The sequence below is a fragment of the Diuraphis noxia genome, unplaced genomic scaffold (genome assembly GCF_037042655.1).
Source record: "Diuraphis noxia isolate RWA-SAM2 unplaced genomic scaffold, SU_Dnox_SAM2 contig0002, whole genome shotgun sequence".
In the NCBI taxonomy this organism is placed as follows: Eukaryota; Metazoa; Arthropoda; class Insecta; order Hemiptera; family Aphididae; genus Diuraphis; species Diuraphis noxia.
The window spans coordinates 18,411,022-18,432,960 of NW_028301712.1; the positions used below are offsets into that span (position 1 = coordinate 18,411,022).

Here is a 21,939-nt window from a genome sequence, read left to right on the forward strand (position 1 = left end):
TGCGTGTGTATTTTTTTTTTCACTGATAAAAGCCATCATCACTATTACTATTTACTACAATCTACAATCTACAGTTATAGTACTACTATAGTCACTACTACAACTCTGTACGAACTAAACTGCTAAGCAGTAAGCGGTGGTGACGGCAGGCGGCAGCAGGAACAGCTTCAGTGGTCCATCATCAGTTGTACAACAGTGGTCTAACGTCTTCTCTCTCGTCGTCTGAAATCCGTGTCGTTCGTCTGGCCGATGTGACCACCGAGGCCCCAACAGGCTCTCGACCGTTTAATTCGTGTGAACGACCGACGGGCCGGCGCGCGGACTGTGGTGCGTTAGTTCGCGCGCGACGGAAAACGGCTGTTGCTACAGCCGTCGTGATTGTGCGAGCACCCGCGCGTCGTGTGTGTGACCGTGTGGCCTCCCGTCCTCGAAGGAGGATACTGTCATGTCGTCCGCAAGAATCTTGTGGACGACCCTGCGCCCGGCCGCGGCTGTCTGACGCGCAGTCGGTACACTCTGTGTCCGAAGACGGAGCCGACCGACAGTTGGTGGCCGCCGTCGTTCGCGCCTGACGCGACAGGGCGCGATCAGTCGTCGCTATGTCGGCGTTGTTCAAGAGAGCCGAACAGTTGAAACGGTGGGAGGAATCGGATACCAACCGAGAGTCGCCCAACCGCAAGAACATCAAGACGGTATCGTTCCCTATCGACTGCGCTTTCTTAGCGTCTGTCTCGTCAGGCGATAAGAACGAGGTGAACAGCTTGCTGTACTTAGCCGCCGACATCAATGCCGCTAATGCGGATGGTCTCACAGCTTTGCATCAGGTAAGACCTGCTGTCACAAAAACTTTCAGTTAGACTTGTTTGTGTTTTGGCAAATCCAATTTCTCCTTATCTTGTTACGTGTCTTCATACATAATATCTTATTGTTTGAACTTTTTGATCATAATTAACTAGAAGACATTGATTATGCATATCTACCTCTAGCTAGTGTAATAATATTTACTTTGATATTGAATATGATTGATATCAAACGGTAGGTACCTAGGTTGTAAGTACCATAAAGTATTTGATATTTTTATATTAAGTCAGATGCCTACCTAATTTACCTATCGTTAAAATGTAATTAAAACTATATTTGGGCTTGACATTTTTTGAATAATTAATTTTTAAATTGCTGTGTAATTGTTTTCTCATTAGAGTAGAATTTATAGAAATGTAAAAATTATTTTGGTAATTAAAATTGTTTTAAAATGGGCATTCATTAATTTCTTTATACATACTTGTACTATGATTAATATATAGTCCAAGGAATTATGCATGAATGGATTTAAAATGAGGTTAAAAAAAATAGAACAATTAACAACTGTCATGACTTGCACAATATTAGTCTTAAAGCGATTCTAATAAATATACAGTAATTTTTGGAAACTGTTAATCAGTATTATATATTTGTTTGTCTTCATCAAACAAAATGAGAAAATATTTGTAATGATGGCATGGATGATTCATATTTTAATTGGCACTTCAATACCTACTCTATAAGAGCTCACTAATTTGTAAATTTAATACAATCAATTATTGCTTATTAGTTATTACTATATTATTTGATCAAACAAAAAAATAAACTTTTTCATAAATCTTGATGTAAAACTTATAATTTTAACTTATTTTGTTCAAATTACTAGGCACCTATTTTAATAACATAATGTTTTTTATTTACCATTAATCTGTAGCTTTTACACTTTTAGAAATAAAATAGTTAGTTTTATATCGTAATTATTCCATGTCGTAAAATCAAATTGAATAGGTGTATATTCTGTATATTTTATTTGAATTCTTATCTGATGTTATTTTGTCCATTTATGGTCACAGCATTGACCTACACCTACCTAATTAGATTTTCATTCTTGCTCTATTTGGTGTTGTCAACTAACTTTGGACACCACTGAAAAGGTTTCAAATACATTAAATAGGTTAAATACAAGGATATTTTTATTTTTTAAATAATTTAAATATTTTATACTATTGTTAATTCCTGTATGTATTAAAATATGATACTAAGAATTGGTGATTTTGGGTTGAATATTATATAGGTAGAAACGAGGGTAGAAATCATTACTACTCGTGATAGGTATATGTAGTATAATTTTTTTCTTATTTGATTAAGTATCTTGTTTTAATATTTTATAAGTCATTTTGTAACAAAACAATAAATTTAAATAATTTTTAGGCACCTAATTATTTATTAAATATTTTATCCAGACTCAATACAGTAAAGTAACAGATGTAAGGTGAAACACTGATTTGAAAGTAAGATAAAGCTATGAAATAGATATTTATTATTCCGCCTAACTACTACAATGATATTTTCCATTTTGTGTTGTGAAATGATTTTATTTTTATGAAACATTGGTAAATATTAAGCATACATAAGACCTTAGGTACATAGGAAACATAATCATATTCCTATTTCAGTATATCTCAGTTACTATAAAACGTTAATTACCATATAGCTAGTAATTTAAAATATATTATAATATAAGTAATCAGTTAACAAAGTTAAAAATGTATCCTCCTCGATTAGCTTAACATTCAAAAACTTCAATTATAGTATAAAGTCATTGATTAATTTTCTAGTTATGTATACAAAATTTGTTTTCATTATTCCTTATGTTAAAAAATACCTTATGGGCTATAGTAACAGATAACCTTAATAGTCTTATAATTGTTTTCATTACCTATATAATATACATCTGAGAATATTATTTTGTTTCTATAAAATAACAAATGAATGTACCGATGTTTTATTTATAATTATAATTTTTCATTTATTTTAGGCCTGTATAGATGATAACCTAGATATGGTTGAATTTTTGGTTGAACATGGAGCTGATGTGAATAGAGGTGATAAAGAAGGATGGACACCATTGCATGCAACAACATCTTGTGGATTTGTTAGCATTGCAAAGTTAGTATTAATTTTAAATTATTAACAGTATCTATTAAAGTGTTTATTTTGAATACCTATAAAGTAAATAATGTAAAATATCTATAGCATTTTTTTTATTCATCTATATTTTTTTGGATACTTATACATTTTTTAAATGTTTGGAGTTCTGGTCCGTGAAGTTATAGACGATGTTAAACATTTGTATTGTATTTTTTCAATATTCAAATGGCAAATTTACTACTTACGGGCCATCAGTCATGGTTATTTTTAGACAGCTCTTCACAATCCGATTTAAAAATGGGATTGTGGATACTGTTAGAAGCCACTATGTGGTGTTTGTAGACTTTGCCAGCTGGCTCTGCTTCTGTATTTTACATAGCTTATACATTTTTTAGAAATTATGTTTTCAACAAAAAAATGTAATAGTTTATTATATTAGAATATCATAGAACCTCTTTTTTATCCAAATTTTGGCAAAAAGAGTTTCAAACAATGCCTGTTAGAATATTCTACAATTTAATAAATAACTTTTAATATGTTTTATTAAACATCTTTAAAACATTCATAATGTATTCAATATATTCAAAATATTAGAATTTGTCAAGATTTAATACAAATATATTTATTATTTATGATCTCTTTAAATTTATAATTAAACATTAGGAATAAAGTTTTGGTAATGAAAATAAAATATATAAATGTAGGTTATATAATTTTTATTATAATTACTAACTGTATTTGTAATTGACAATAATATTGTGTAAATGTTTTATCTGTATAATTCTTCTTGTTAGTATTTTATATTTTGACAATAAATTATTTTCTTTACAAAGATAATTATTTAATTTGTATTGTATAAACCTAACTAAACAATGATTTATCAGTATAATTTATTACAATACCATTTAAGTTTCAACGTTTTTTGTATTAAGTTGAACTAGTGCATTTTTTCTAAGTAAAGTTCAAATTATTTGGGTTTTCCAGTTCTAAAAGAATATGTTTGTTATAGATATTTATTAGAACATGGAGCAGATGTCTCAGCAATTAACTGTGACCAAGAACTGGCTATTGACATCGCAGAATCTGATGAAATGAGGAAACTTTTAGAACAACATTTAAGAGATATGGGTAAATTGAAATTTATTCAACGTTCAGTAAATAAATATATATTCAATATTTTTTTTATTTAAGGCATTGACTGTGATGAAGCAAGGAACAAAGAAGAGAGACTGATGCTTAGAGATGCTCGAGAATGGCTTAATACTGGCAAATTTAAGGATTCTCCTCATGCTACTACTGGCGCAATGGCAATTCATGTATCTGCTGCCAAAGGATACATTAAAGTCTTAGAGTAATATACTATAAAAATGATAAAGTATTATTCAGAGAATTTAGTTTAATAAAATATGTATTTATTAGGCTCCTTATTCAAGCTGGCGCAGAAGTCGATTGTCAAGATTACGATGGTTGGACACCATTACACGCAGCAGCATATTGGGGTCAAAAAGAGGCTTGTGAAATATTAGTTGAACATTTCTGTAATATGAAAAAGAAAAATTTTGTGGTATTATGTTATTTTAAATGTTTTGGCTGTATGAAAATTACTTCAATTCTACTTTATGTTTTTCAAAGGGTCAAACAGCATTTGATGTTTCTGATGAAGAAATGAAAGATTTACTAGATGAATTAAAAAAGAAACAAGCTTCTCAAAATAAAGATGCATCAGATAAAAATTACCTGATAAGTAATAAATTATCAAATTCTCAGAATCAAAAAAGAAGGTTAGTTTTAAGTTATAAGCTAAAGCTTTGTTTCTTATTTTTTTTTTTTTGTTTTTTTTAGCTTTTTTCAGTATTTTATTGTTTGATAATTAGGTTGGTTTTCTTCTAACTTGTGTTAATTTTTTTTATGCTTTTTATTCTTTGCTTGTTTGCATGTTTTTTATGTGTTCTGCTTCTGTATTCCTGTTGGATGCTCTGTATCACAAAATCAATGTAGATCTTCAATCAGCAGGCTATCCGGAAATGACAAATCAACACTGAAAAAAGACAAAGAAACCGTTTTAGATAGAAATCGAGTGATAAAAGAGGAAGAAGATGACATTAAGACTAAAGATGACCCTGCAATACATCAAAAAGTGGAAATTCAACTTACACCTATTGAACAGGCATCAGAAAATAATATTGGTAAAATTTTCTTTACTAAATATACCTTTTTGAAATATAGAAATTCTTAACTTTGTAAATATTATTAGGAAATATAACCAAAGAATTCAAACAGCCTACTATCCCATCATCGGACAATAATGAATTAAAGCCTCCTGAGGTTGTTTTGCGTAGAACGCAAAGTTTTGAGTCTGATGAAAAGTTAGTATTTTATTTTTACATTCATACTAGTGCATAATTTTTTTATTTATACAAAATAAATTTAAAAGCTTGTCATTTTTATTCTTTATTAATCATTAAAGCATGCAAATAAATGAATTGTAAGCATTTGTATAATTCCAAATATATTCTAAAAATGGAATTGAAATAAAGTAGGTAATTAGTTAAAATATTGTCATAAAAGTTTGTTGAGAACTACTAAACGTAATAATTTAACAAATCACATAAATACAGAATGTGTTGATGTTGATATTCAACTTGTGCTTATCCACAAATTGTATGAAAATTAAAACTAATTACATTATTTGTAATGGAAATTGTTATTGTTATGCATGCTTTATACATACGCAAGTATATTTTAGTCAAGTACATGTAAATTGTTTTGATTTTTTTTGCTTACATGTATTTACTAGAAAGTTGTAAAAAATATTTATAAAATATGAATTTGAATTACTCAAAACTATCAAATTACTATTTAAAAATTATTTTACAAACATATATTTTAATCAATTTACAGTAAAATAGTTCATATTAAGCACATTATTTAACAACACATGTTTGTGAGTGAAAATTTATAGTATAATATACAATTATTTGTTATACCAACAAAATTGAATTGGTCTTGTCAAGGACTGATTTTCCATTCAAGTTTAAAATAAAAATGTTTACTTGTTTTTCTTGATGATTAGTTCTGTAATTTTAAATTTGAATCTTAAAAGTACAATTTATATTCAATTTTTATCAAATTCCATCTTCAAAGTGTTGCATCTTTTAAAGTTGTAAAATCTTAATACAGACAAAAAATAATTTTAAATCACATCATTATAATAATGCATTTATTGCTCCACTTAGAATCTAGAAGCTCTTTTTTGGGTGGGATAAGGGAGAATCTTCTGGCACTTTTGTGGTCTTCATTTTAGTAATGCATAAATGCATAACATAAAGCTGTGCATTATAAATTTTAAAATGCGTGAACATTACATTTTCCATGTTATTGGTTACTAAGACTGGAGTCAACATATTCAGGTCTAATAACTCTAATTATATCTTCTTAGGGTGTCAAATAATTTAAAACTTCTTCATAGTGTACAGTTTTTTATTTTTTATTTTAATGTTATGTGGTTACAAATTCATCTTTAGTAGTAATGTGTTTTGTACATTCAATTACTAATAAGTTATAATATATGTTTGAATCATTAAATGTAGAATGTGTGAATTAACATAATTATGTTTGCACGCTTTGTGTGTCTGTATTTGAGCAGGTTTTATCGACGTTATTGTGAGTTACGTGCTAAAATTAAAGGTAACTTGTGGGGAGTTATACAACCTTCTCCGTCTACAGCATGTGCTTCACCTCCTATGAGAACTGCTTCATTAAAGGAGAAACCTCTCACAAGGTATGGTAAATTGATGATATGAATATTTTAATACTTAATATTTGAAAATCTCTAATATTATTATATTGAGAAGGTACATGTTTTTGATTTGTAGTACTACATTTATAAATGTATTTATTCAGTAAAATAAATTTTATTTTTTTATTTTTAGGCGGAACAAAAGTAATTTTAGAGACGATCAAACAAATGTAGCAACTGCTCAAAGCAGTTTAAATTCAAATGATACAACACATCCAACTCCCAATATTCGCAGGTAACATTTTAATAAAAAGTTTTTTTATTTTAGTATTATACTTTCATAGGTACGTAAATTTAATTATCAAAAGTGTCTAAAAATTATACTGATTACACATCTATGATATATTAATATATTGGTCTGTTTTTCATAGATATTTAGTAATGAATAACAATGAACAATTATATAATACATTTTCAACAAAAATTAAAACTATTATTATTAAATATTGGTATATTGATTAAGCTAAAGTTGTTGGTATGTTCCTCGTCAATACATTTTTTTATTTCATATTTCCAAAATATGATTTTGAGAATCAATAACTGTATTAGAAATCCATATTTATTAAATTCATAATATTTTTTGATTTAAGTACCTAAATTAAAATAAAATAATAAATACAATTGTTGAATTAGTAATCCTTAAAAAATTGATTTAGCTAATTTATAGAGTTAGCTTATGTTAATATTTCAAATTTTAATACTTATTTTTAATAACTATTTAAATAAGTTAATGAGGAGGTTCTGGTTAGAATTGTAAAGGTAGTTAAAAGTAAATTTGAAAAAATAAAATAAAACATTCTGTTAATAGTGTAAACATTTTAGAACTAAGCTAATTGCATTAATATTCTTATATAACAATAAATTAAGAAATATTAATTCAGAACAATAAAACGTTAAGTAATTATTGGAATTTTTACATTAAATTTTAATTAGAAATCATAGATAAACACATTATATTACATATGTTGTAAGCTCTTTTTACGTGAAAAGGAAGTATCTTAATATGGAGAAGAGTAACATTTATAATAATATTGTAAATTAGACAGCACTTTAAAACAAGGTAATACTTATTTTTAAATAGTGCATCACAGAATGCATTAATCTGTTGTTTATTTGTCAGAAAATTATTAGATTAAACATTGTACATGTATGATTGATCATATAATTTTCAGTTTCGGCATTATTGGGGTTAGCGATGAATTTACTCAGTTTTCCAACTTTTATTATGGTTTAAACATTAAAGTAAATAAGAGTTTTTTAGGATATCTGTCGAACTGAGATTTATTTGGAAGACTAATATTGGATTATTTTTTAGTAATTTGGATAATTTTATAAGCAACTGCAAAAGAATTAAGTAAACCAAAGCATCAGAAATGTCTATGATGTTTGTGGAATTGTATTGGTTTTTTAAAGTTTATTTGTATGTTCATAAACAAACATAATGAAATTCACTTATGGACTTTGTTAAATTATCTCAATGACAAATTTCAATTATTAAATCAATAATTGTATTTTATAATAAAATATATTCTTTATTTTGGTAGTACAATATTAATCTAAATATTTTTTTAATTTTACTTGTAAATTATATATTAATATATTTACTATTCATAAACAAATAACAAATTAAGGGTGTTCAAACTTCTATGCGAATTATAAAAACAATATAATATTTAAATATTATTTCAATGAAAATTCTATATCAATAGCATAGGAAATAAAATATGGAAAATATAATTATAATGTTTTTAATATGTATAGATTTAAAATAAAAAAAATTAAAAATTAAATAATATGCTAATATTTCAATAAATTAAATAAATATATATACATTTTCTAATTGTGTAATCATTTTAATTAACATGTTTGTTATTTTTAAAATCAAAAAAAAATTTTAATTTAGTTTTATCATGAGAAATTTTTCAAATTAGTTAATACATTAATCATACATCTATTTTAAGTTTTCTAACTATATTTTTTAGATTTAATATAAAGTTAGCAATAAATTTATATGTTTAATATTATTAGTGGTGTCAAAGCATTTATCAGTGGTCTCCAAATGCAACAGAAACAATCAGAAACAACCCATAAAATAGTCCCTGGGAACATCTTTAAAAACTTTTTCAAGTTTGTTCTTGAAATAGTAAACTATTGTTTGGTTTATGAAATAACATTGTGACAACAGCTTATTGACGTATTTAATCATAAAAGAGCTTGGAATCCAAAAATAAATATTAGATTATTGTTTATTTATAATAATCATTGATGATATAATTAGTTATATAGTTTTAACAAAAATATCCCTCTATACTCTTTTCAAATGAGAACACACTGTGCTTGCACATACAGCAGGGCGCATGGTCCACTGCAATGGCCTGTGGAGTGTGGAGAATTTACAAACTAGAACCAGAATTTGTCTACTATTTGGTACATTCTCATTTAAAAAAGTTTTATGGGTAGCTAACATCCAGCTCTCGTCATAGTCATATTATGCGGCTTGCGTCTTATTAAAAAAGAACTAATTTTTACTTATTTGCTATAAAATTATAAAAATATAAAAGGTATTTATAAATATTATACTAATTTTGTATGCAATGATTGACTTCAGATTTAATACATCTATTACTGTGACCTACTCAATAACTAGATACACTTTGTAGAAGAGCGTTATTCACTGTTAAAAATAAAAAATTGTAATTAATAAATTCTTAGTTAAAGGCGAAATATAGTACCAAAAATTTAAATCAAACCAAATATTATTATAAACTTATTATTTAAATAGCCTAATATTGTTTACTCTTAAAATAGAGTTGAAAATTGTTTATTAATTAAAACACAATAATTAAAATTAAATGTATAATTTATTTTATGTTTTTGATAATTTGATATTATATGATGGATTCTAAGTTCTATAGTTATTCATTTATGTTTTAAATAAAACTTTAGCTTTATGTTTTATCTAACCACTTATCATTTTTCAATATTTGTTTTGTATATTTGAACTAGCATTGTGTATTTAATTTAATACTTCTTTTATAGTACATTGTCAATAATCACATTAATATAAGATTTTTTTAATTTAGGTCATTTGTTCCTCCGGTTAGAGATGACGAATCAGAAACTCAACGAAAAGCACATGCTAAACGTGTTCGGGAAACTAGGCGTTCCACTCAAGGAGTGACTTTAGAAGAATTAAAATCCGCTGAACAAATTGTTAAGCAAAAAAATCAGGATACTGGCAAAAGCAAATTAAACAATTCTCAAGTGGAAACAAATAATAACTCCACAAACAATATTGGAACACCACATGTAAGTAAAATGTTTATATAAAAATATATTCATTCCACAATGATATTTTTTTAAATTTGGTAAATTTAAATCAGTTGCAAATAATTGTATATTAATATATTATTATAATATGTTTATCCTGGGAATTCTGATGTATTTCCCATCTGAAAACAAGAACCTTGTAGTATTTTATATTCTGAGCTGAGCAACAATTTTTGTTGTGTTATTATTATTATCTATAGAAATAAAAATAATAAGGGTGGTTAGTGGTAGAATTGGATGTTGATTATTCTTACCATTTTCTAGACATCTTAACATTTTCAAAATATTTTTGCTTTATTTGTAAACAATTTCTATTTTTTTAAATTTATGTAGCTGAAATTGTCATAAAATTAAATATATATATATATATAATTGTTTTGTTCGTACAGAAATACAAACATTTCAAAAATATATGGGTAGTTAAACAATTTTTAGTCATTATTATAAGTTTAAATTTTGATAATTTTAAAATTTAAAGTTTAAATATTTAATACTTGAAAAAGTAATAGGTGATTTCTCATAAGTGGTTCTTAGAAGTCACTTTATTTTTTTTATGAAATTTAAATTTAACAAAATTGTCCCAATACCTTAAACAAATATAGAAAGGATTTAAAATTTGTTAAAAAATTACAATTAGTACATGTATCATTTCAAAATTCATTTATAAGTATTTTATAGTTTATACTTCTGGATTTATAAGCTAACATAAATAAACACATATACAAATGTGTAGTGTGTCATATATATATGTGTTTATACTTAATAGTATTTGTATACTAGTATAATATTAATGCTCTAGAATTAGATTCCGAGTGGAGCAATGAATGCATTGGATTTACAATGATGTGTTTGTTGTTTTTTTTTTTATATATCTGTCATGTTTTGAAGCAGTAGTTTTCAATTTTAAACTTTCAAAGTGGTATTTATTAGCAAATTGAATCTAGTTAGTCTAATATTCAAATACTGCTGGTGTATTGAAAGTAAAAATGCATTTACTTTTTATAAACAGAAGCAAAATCATGGGGAGAAAATATTTAGCAACAACAATTATTTAAAACAATGATTTTGTTTAAAAATATGATTCTAAAGACTTGAAATTTTCGTAGAATAATTATAATACATAGCATTTTCTAGAAATTGTATTTTCAAAACATGTATATATAAATATGTTATAAACCTTTGATTGATCATAATGTTCTCATTAATTTTTTCTACTAAACACAAAAAAAAATATTAAACGTGAACCTGCATTTATTTTATGTGTGTTTTTAAAGTTTAAATTTTGAAAATGTTAAATATCCAAACCTAAAATAACAATTTTCTTAGTTTTTTTTTTTTATAAATGTTGATAATAATGTTAATGATCTATTAAAACATTTGGAAATTGAATATAAAGATACTCATAGAATGTGTTGAGATGATTTTAAAATATTGAACATGTATATTGTATATGATATGCCCAATTTTAAGCATTTTGAGGTTCAAATTTTGATTATGTTAAAAATTGAATTTTCAAACAAAAAGTACTTCATTATTTTAGTTATTTTTTTATAATTTAAAACTATTATCCATAGGGCTTATAACTTTTTGGCTTTCACCATCATGTATTTTATTATTTATGATACACTATGACATTAAAAAAAAAACTTTAGATTCACTTTAAGCTATTTATATTATGAACCTATTTACACCATTCTTAGGTATGTTATATGTCTCATTGATTATTTAGTGTAATATGCAATTTGTTTTTTTCAAAAATAAGCTCAATTTATCGTATTAATTATTGAGTAATAAATTTAAAACAAAATACTTTTAAAAATATAGACTCACAGACCATCTCCGCTCAGAATTGTTGTTCATACTTTACACTTATTTATTATTGAATTCAAATATAACAAATGCACAGTGACCTAAACAATAAAGAGGAACACATGACACCATACAGAAGAGTGTCTTGCCCTGTTTTTTAAGCCAATTTTTCATACAAATTTGCTGTTGTATATTCATAAGAGATATAAACACATTATGAACATTAGGTGTACTGAACGATATAGTTGTAATATTATTATATTCATTTTACTGAAATGCTTTCTATGTATAATATGAATCTACATTAACTTTTTAAATCAAAACTTTTTCACTATTTTACATCATTTCTTCAATCTAATAGCTATATAAATAAGAACTTTAATAACTAAAAAATCCATGTATAGAACTTCTAAGTCATAGATAGATGTTCTACCATCTGTGTATTTGTTTACTTTTGAAGTAGGTATTTATATTCTAATAATCTCAACTTCAAATCAAAGAACATTGTTTATTAGAGTTATTCTTATTTTTCTGTGGTTGTATAATTTTTCATTTAAAAAAATTCCTTCCTCTGATCTTTTTATTACTTTCATGATAACAATGAAATTTTATTGTTGTTATCAATTCAAAACTCATGTTTATCCTATACTAAACAATAAAAAGTTATTGCAAAAGTAAGATGTATTAATTTTAAGTTATTATCTTAAACAAGCACTTGTAAAATTATTAGATGTATTGTTCATATAATCATACAGTGGCGTAAATTGGGCTAAATTGTTAGGGTTGCAATCAGTTTCCCGGTTAGACAGACTTTTGGGGGGCTAAGCCTTTATACCCCCCTAAAAAGCTTTATATTGTTCTAAATATAATATTATAAGTAAAAAGTACACGATCTCAACAAAATTATTTTAACCTTAAACATATATATAGTATCTATAAGTGACTGATATGTATTATGAATATACAATATAAATAGGGTATAATTAATTACCGTCAATAGATAATGTATAATTTTCTTAAACAATATATGAATACATAAAATACTACAGTTCTTTTAATCTAGGCTCTAATAAATAATTGTATCAAACTTGTTCAATAATAATATTATATTACCTGATAAATTAATTTACAGATCAAATATAAATTGTTTTATTTGTAAAAATTGTAGTTTTTATATAATGTAAATCAGTAATATAGTTTAACTGCTACTTTAAACTTAATGCATACAAATTAAAAGTTATATATGAATTTAAAGTAAAAATAGATGCTTACTTTCGACTTCGATATTTTTACAAGAAATTTGTCTATTTTAGCAAGCTGTTGAAATACTTTTAATTTTGCATCGTTCGCGGAATAAGAAATAAATACAAGTGTCAAAAAATAAATGAATATGTAAAACAAATAATAATAATTTTAATCTATAAACATAAAATAGTGAAACACGTTTTCACTATTAACATTCAGCAACCATTGAGATTCGACTCTGCCGATCACAATAAATACATATTAGTAGGTATATTAATAGAAAATGGTCAAAAACAAAACTATAAGAAAATGTGGAAAGTATAAAATATAATAATAATTCCAGCGATTCAAAACAAAATAAAAATTTGTTCTCAAAATATAAATTAATCAATTAATTAAATGATTATTGATATTTTAATTTTTTGAAAACTGAAATCGTGATTTTCGGGGTCGCAAAAAGACACTCATTCAACTCTATAATATTTTCTGAGGTCACAAATGCAACCCTGTGCGACCCTCAGTTTACGCCACTGTAATCATACACCAAAATGTTGACAATTTGCCAAAATATTGAAAGTTTTAAATTTCAATATTCTTATGACCCAATTTTAGCCCAAATAAAAACAAGAATAATATTAAGAAACATATACATGTTAATTTTAGAACCATAAAAACATTTTTCTTGCTAGATGAGTTACCAAATATATACATTAATTATATTATGTATACTGTATACCAATATTATTTATGTATGTAAAATTTCGTTTAAAATAATAAATCCTATTCAAATTTTACTTTATAAATAGAATTTATTTTAAAATTAAAACAATAATTCTAAACTAAAATAGCTCTTACATTTATATTTATACTATCTAATTAAAGTTTATATCTATGTATTTTATATTTAATAATACATATCAGAACACAATATTTTCTAAACCTTGTATCCAAATTGAATTGTATTAAGCTTTGAAATAGAAAAGTTTATGGCTTAACCTATTTCTACATCAATAAAAGTGTATGCTATAATAATATAGTGTTTGCACTATAAAATAATTTAGTTTACATATTGATCAAGTAAAATTCTTATTTTTTGAAAAATACATGATTAAATAAAAATCACAATTTTACCGAAGAAAAATATTACCATAAATGCGCAAGACGTATTTTAAGCACCATAAAACAGTATAAATTGTACTTGTTTTTTATATGTATCAGATTGTTTTTATTTTACCTTATATAGATATAATTATAAATAATTGGTTTCACGTGTTAGGAATTTTAGGAATTATATAGTTATTAATTTATGCAAACCAAAACTTATGTGAATTTAATTTTTTCATTATTTTTTGTGTAGAAAAATGAGTTAATTATGGTATAAAATTATGACTTGGCCATTTTTACTCATTTTGAAGGGTACCTACTTAATAGGTACTATTATACGTCATTATTACTATCTAGTTTAATAATTTGTCAGGCTAAAATTGAAGAGCATGTAACTGTTACGGCTACCATTACTCCATTGCCCCGAAATATTCCGTCTAACATGCCAGATAGCTGTTTGGAACGAAGGCCGTCTTGGAGACTTAGGGTTGAAAACGGCAGCAAGGTTTGTTGACATTTCCGTGTGTAGAAGAATTTATGGTCCCGTTTGAATTATGTTAGTTTTGTGATGATTTAAAATGCTCTAGAATTATGTTTTGCTATGTTTAACAATGTGCTTTGCATTGGGCTGATGTTTTGCTGTACTTAATTTTAATTTTATTAGGTATTTTTAATTACTTGTTTTATATGACTTGATTTTTACAGTTTTTGCTTGAAGATGCTCGATCTAATGAAGCAGTTCCAAAAACTCCAACAAAGTCACACATTCCGTCATCTCTTGATGCTAGTGCAGATACAACTGTCACATTACCATTAAGGCGTCCTTTACCTAAAGAAATTGACGATAAAGGTGATTTTATTAAGTTAACGTGACTTCTAATTGACGTCATTGGTATATCATGTATAACAGTGCTGTAGTCCTAAATAAAGCAGAGGGTTATAATATGAAACATTCATACTATCATTAGGTATCACTTTGGTAGAGGGTAAATAACACAATACACATATTATATTAATTGTACAAATTAAAATTAAAAATAAAATTTTTTATTTTAATTTTAATCTGATCGAATACTTTGGTAGAGGGTAAATAACACAACACGCATACATTAATTGTGAAAATTAAAATTTAATATTTTTTTAAAATAAATTAATTGAAAAATATTCCATAAATGTTGTCTGGATTCCGATTTTGTTAAATTATTTCTTTTCAATATTAATAATAATCTAATGCCTTTTATATTTATATTATTTGGTAATTTCATTACAGCAGAGAGTATACGACCTTAATCAGCAGGTATACGGAGTTTATTAGAAATAACCAGAAAGTATACGGCGTATACCGTCGTATACCCTCAACTACAGCACTGATGTATAATGCAAATTCTGGCCAATATCCAAATTCATTATCTTTGTTTTCTAGCTTTGTCGTTACTTAATTTATTATACATTCCACCGAGTGTAAATACTAAATAGTGTAGTAAATGTGTATGAAGTCCATACTTAAATTTCATCTTAATTTGTCCCTATGTAGCTTATTAATTATTGAACGAATCACGTTTCAATTGTATTGATTTAAATATTTAATATACATTTTTAATGTTTATCTTTTATATACAGATCAAGATAAAGAAAATGAGTTCCGCAATCACCAGGCCACTCAAGCAGTTATTCAAAGAAGGAAAAGGCCGAAGCGAAGATCTACTGGAGTGGTTCACGTTGATTTGGACGAAATTGATCCAGACAGACAAGATACCTCTTCTTGTGGTGGTACCGATGATAGTATCGGGGAGGTATGTTTGTTGCAAAAGAACAGTTTATATTTAAAATATAAAATAAGTTTGTATATTAAGACCATGGATAACACTTTGGTTGTTGTGTTATTATAAATAAAGTCGTGTTTTTATGTCAGCGCATGACGGCAGTCATGTCTCTTGTATGTAGAACAAGTTTAATGAAGTAAAAAATATATCATCATTATTATTATTATACTACTTAAAAATTGGGGTTTTTCCAATTATTGTTTTTGGATGTACGGTGAAAAGTTTGACTAATGAGTAATGTGTCGTTTGATATTTTTGGCAACTTTAAATTTTCCTTCAATCATTTATTTAGAACGGCTACAATAAGTCAGTCCTATGTCAAATAACGCCTTCTCTATCGCATATGTATGCAATTCTATTTTCGATTCAGCTAATGTACTCCGTAGTAAAATTCTATTTTTATTTTAAAGTTGGCTTCCGTCAAATCAAACCCGTATTAAACAAATTAAAAACAATACATGCGCGATTTCTAAAATAAAAGTTTTTTTAAATATTACGCCGAACACGAACACCGCTGCCGCTCTTTATCGTTCGCTGGCCACGAGAGACCCTCCCCGACCACTCTGTCGCGACCGTTTGGTGTCGTACATCGTAAACGTCCACGACAATAATCGTTTAATAATAATATACCGCGTACTATACGCCGTAGCTCAACTAAGGGCACGTTTTTTAAACCGGGCCTTTTCATTAGACCGAAAATAGATCACGGTCACTATATATACGTCGGCCTCGGCTCCACGCGACACGTCGTTTGTTTGCTGTGCGCCAGTCTCCGCCGCGGCCCAGTGAGTTCAGACTTCAGTACTTCGTCGCACGTTGTCCTGCATCGATGAACGAGTCCCGCGCACCCGTGTCCCATCTCACAGATTCGCCATGAGCTCTTACACAAACAATATCCGAAAGTCCCGGCCGTCGTCCTCGTCGTCTACGCCATCTTCGTCTTACGCTAGGCCCAAGAGTGTTTACAGTTCTCCGTCTCGGAACAGCGCCATGTACTCGTCCCTTGGCCTGTCCGCGCCCTATCTCGGCACGTCATCCTACTCTTCCACCATTCCTTCGTATTCCCCATCAACGTACGGTGGCACTGCATCCGGGTACGGTGGTCTGACCATCACCCCGTCGTCGTCGTCTCCCAATTTTTCGTCGTTTTCCGGCCGGACAGCGTCCCCATCGTCGTCACTCCGCTCGCACGCCTCCTCGCCGTCTTCTCGCCACTCGCACGCCTCGCCGTCGTCCCGCCACTCGCACGCCTCTCCATCATCACGCCACTCTCACACCGCCTCCCTCAAACGAAACTACTACCAAAATCCGCTGACCAGATTTGACTCGTCCAACTCGTTGGCTTCTAGTAAAAGCTACGGATCCGAGGGATACGCGGTAAGCGAACCGAACGAGCGGGTTATATAATTTAATATTTTAATATAATACCGCGAGCTGGTCACGTAAAGTGTGTTTGTATGTCTTTTTTTAGGACGATCTGCGTAATACTAAATAAATACAATAACAGTTAAATTAAATGAAAAATCAATTTTATCGCTTCCACCAACTACCTACTGGAATAAAAATCCTGTACCATTATAATATGATCTACTGATCTACTTATCGGTTTTAGAATTGTTATGCATGCATGTATTATCTACTCATCATAAGCCATTTGATCTAGAGTGATTTTAAGATATTGCATGTGTTTGAGGGACCATTTTTGATATCCTGTGTTCATATGATGCGTTTGGGTTGCATTTTATCGATTCGTTCATTTCGACCGACTTGGCCACTTGAGGCTATCTGTGAATTCCACTAATAAATGAAAATATGCGTTTTTCTAGTATAGTTAAATTCACCAAAAACTTGATTTTCAATCAAAGTTCCTAGTTTATTTCGTTTTGTAGAAAAATGTTTTCAGTTTTCAGATCCATATTTGATACACTATACGTAGTATAACTATATAAGGCCAGAATGTTGTTCCCCTAAAAAATATGGAATTCTGTGACATAAAAACTAAAAAATTCCTTAATAATGTTTAGTTAATAAAATAATAATAATCCATTGATATTAAAACTCAATAATATTACAGTTTATAAACATACATAAAGTTATGGTTATTTTTTCCGATCTATAGATATATAGAAAATATATAAATATATTATATATAGGTAGGTCATAGTAAAAAATAGTTAACTCGTAATTTTATTTCGATCATTATTATTCGGGTGATATACGATTGCGAATGGACCTTTTTCCCGTATCACGATTGCAAACGTTTTTACCTGCCTTTTTCCGTACAGCATTTCCAGATTCGTTGTTAGTAAATTATAATTATATTATATATTATTTTAAGTCAGTTTCATAAACCCCAGCCCTCCAACACACGCAATTTTTTTAGTTTTAAAACAAACACAGGCACAAACTTTGAAAATAATAAATTCTATTTAAAAAAAGTACATAAATCCTATGGCCAAAAAAGATAAATCTGGAATTGAATCTACATTAAGAAATCAAAATGATTATAAAATCCATAAGAATCTAATTTTATGTTTATAAAAACTGAAAATTTCTACCTAGGAAAAAATTTAAATAAAAATAAAAATACAAAAAAAAACATTTTAAAAACAATTTTAATTTTTTTAATTTATTTGCTTGTAATTTATTAAACATTATTGAACAGTATTATTAGTATTCATATAGAATTTTTTTTTAATCAATCAACATTTTAAACATTACCTACCTATTATTTTGTATAATTTTATTTTAGTTTGTAACGTAGTTATAATGTCACATTATATTATTTATATAAAATATATATATTTGTAAATATAAACTTGGCAACGTAGCCTAAAAAAAAACGTTTACAATCGTTCGGTTTTCGGCTAAAAAAACAAATTCATCGATAAGCGACATTCGTTGGCAATCGTGTTGTAAAAAAGGTAAAACGTTCGCAATAGTGTTATACCCACAGATATAAAATACTAATATTTTATAAGTATAAAGATATTTTATAAGTATATAAATATTTTATATCTATGGTTATACCCTTATTATTCTTATCGTTTATTTCTCGGAAACAATAAACCTAGGTCCCTCTGGGCTACTTGAATGAGGATCCAGGAATTGTTTAAATAAATTATCTTCAAAATCACATGACCTTAAAACAAAAAAATGCATATAAAACTGGTTTTATACATTCATATATTATTGAAACACTTTTTAAGCCTGCAAACAATCGTCTATGATGTTCCAAAAAAAAAAAATCATCAACATCCGGCGCCTAGTGATAATTAAAGTCATAACAAGTCAACGTTTCCAATGTTCGATTAAAACAAATATTTGAGTCATAAATTAAAAATTATTATTTAAATTTAGGTTGATACAATTAATTATATTTATAATATATTTTATCTTCACAGTTTTATTTTTATTCTTAATAAGATTGCTCCATATTCTCGCTAGAAAATGTTTACGGGCGCTAATTATTTTTCCCCTTTGAAAAGTCCCGAATTGCCATCGATCGGTGATCGTGCGTCATCGTTTTCAATGTTCTACGCAACATGTTGTTGTTTACGAAATTAATATTTCACTGTTGTTGGTTTGTTGTTACTTGTTTCTTATTGCCTATTGATTTCAGAGCGGCGGAGATACCAAATCGAGTCCGACTACGTTAAGGCTCAGTTCAATATCGTCATCGCTAGACAGTAAACCCAATAGTGCTGCTAATTCTCCCGGCCCGTGCTCTGAAAACGGCGAAATCGATTACAAAGCTGTGAGTATCCGTTGCGTTTAAATGATTTCCGGTTTGTTTATTGTTCTGTGTGTATCGATTTAGCTGTACGAAGAAGTAGTCGTAGACAACGAACGATTAAGGCGACAGTTACAGAAGACTGAAGAAGACCTACTAGAAGCCAAAATTACTATAGAAAAACAGTCGACCAATGTAAGAAATATTATTGTTCACCACTAAAAAAACGAATCTGATTAGTGGTTACAATAAATTGTATGTTGATGTTTAATTGAATGTTTCAGGCCGGAAAAAGCACTACATTGTCAGAAACGGAAAAACGCGAAAGGCGGGCTATGGAGAGAAAATTGTCAGAGATGGAAGAGGAACTCAAGGTAATTATGTATTTCATTTTTTTCTGACGATTTGAGGGAATTAAAATCTAAGGCCATTCTACTAGTAAAAATAGACTGTTATCAATGTTGCTACTTGTGCTAGAAAATATTTAGAGCTTACACTTAAGTTTATGTTATCTAGCAATTACAAAAGTTGAAAGCAGAAAATGAACGGCTCCGAACTGAGAACAAAGCCCTTACCAGAGTCGTTTCTAAACTTACTCATACCTGATAATGCGAACACTTCATTTTTTTTTTTTATGTATGTAGATGATGTGCAACATTGAATTGTGATGTATGCTGTTTTTATACTCAGTGTGTTTGTGAATTCCCATTCCAGTTGGTCTACTAATCAATTAATTTTTGTTTTGTCAGATGTACACAAAACTTGTTTGAGCTTTTTCAATGATCATACTTAATAAATCTCAATTTATTGGATAATACTATCCTCTTGTTAAATATGTAGTACCAACCAATTTTTGGTTTACATTTTGTTTTTTGGTATATCAATATACTGTTATAAAATTTAAAATAGTTTATTTTCTTGTGTATCTTCTAATTTTTTTTTTTTTTGATAAATGAATTTTAGTGGGTTATGATTATTTTTAAATTGTAATTTAAAAAGTTATAACTCTCATATAACCCACATAAAAATTAAATTATCAACAAATGCCTATGAGATGCTCTAGTAAATATTTTTAGACTCGTAGCCCTAATCAACATATTATTGAAACTGACTTCACAAAATAGATTCTTTCTTACACAAAATTGCTTTAATGTACATTAGTACGATTGAGACAATATAAAACATTTCGTTCAACTTGATTTTTGTTTACATATTTTTTAATTTAGATTTTAATTTTTAGCTTATTATTGTTTTGTTCAAACATTTAAAGCTTGTTTTAAAATAAATACGCTTAACAGTTAGAAATGCGAAATTTGCATTAATTTAAATAAACCAACCACATTAGTTTAATTATCACTAACAGTTTTTATTTTTTATTGTAGAAAGCTTAATTTGATTTTCTTTAAATATTCAGTTTTTGTTAATAATTTCTTTTCATAATTAATATTATTAATTTTTACAGCAAATGGAACAGTTACGCCAAGAAAATCAGAGGTTAAAAGACGAGAATGGTGCTTTGATTCGAGTTATAAGTAAACTTTCAAAATAGTGATACAATTTTTCTTAGACTAATTAATTTAAATATTAAATACCTACAAAAATAACTGCTTTTATTCATATCATAAACACACATATATTTAGCATTCAGTATTAATTCATTTTGTTTAGAAGCTATTTTTATAATAAATTCGTACTTATATTTTATCGTAATTTGTACTATACTTGTTTTTTTTTATTTGCCACTCAACAGATCTGATTTATATTTTGTATTGGTTATAAATTTATAATATATGCAATGATAAAAAAAAATAGTGATTTTGTAAACAACTAACCCAAATTTCATAAATTTTTATTATTTAAGATTAAATAAATTTTATTATTTTTTTAAATTATATAAATACAAATTAATTAATATTTTTAATGTATATACTACATACCATTTTTCCTCGTGTATACTATTTTATATAATTATTGTATTTTGTTGTTCTGTTGTATGCGGATGTTTATTTTGGTACACAATGAAAATTAAAAAAAGAATTGACCGCATTTAAAAATGTTTAAATATATATTTTTGTTTTTATTCTGTTATACCTGTTTATTTTTTCCATCACTTATATACATGTTCTATAAACAATAAATACCAG

At 27.5% G+C, this 21,939-nt stretch overlaps 1 protein-coding gene across 9 annotated transcripts; it reads left to right on the top strand.

Moving 5' to 3' along the window:
* The first annotated feature begins 97 nt into the window (after window positions 1-97).
* Mbs (Myosin binding subunit) lies at window positions 98-21,875 on the top strand. Of its 9 annotated transcripts, none has more exons than XM_089220820.1 (20): window positions 98-824; window positions 2,840-2,970; window positions 3,962-4,080; window positions 4,144-4,303; window positions 4,372-4,516; window positions 4,585-4,733; window positions 4,951-5,138; window positions 5,207-5,318; window positions 6,599-6,733; window positions 6,885-6,986; window positions 8,780-8,878; window positions 9,835-10,060; window positions 14,613-14,744; window positions 14,945-15,089; window positions 15,860-16,032; window positions 19,685-19,819; window positions 19,883-19,990; window positions 20,080-20,169; window positions 20,312-20,431; window positions 21,258-21,875. In XM_089220820.1, exons 1-19 carry the CDS (start codon window positions 600-602, stop codon window positions 20,399-20,401), a joined length of 2,664 nt encoding a protein of 887 aa, XP_089076946.1. In that variant the 5' UTR covers window positions 98-599; the 3' UTR covers window positions 20,402-20,431; window positions 21,258-21,875. The 9 variants fall into 9 exon arrangements, with proteins under 9 accessions (XP_089076946.1, XP_089076949.1, XP_089076953.1 ...); XM_089220823.1 differs by having other exon boundaries at window positions 4,966-5,138; XM_089220822.1 differs by having other exon boundaries at window positions 100-824; window positions 4,963-5,138.
* Window positions 21,876-21,939: the final 64 nt, after the last annotated feature.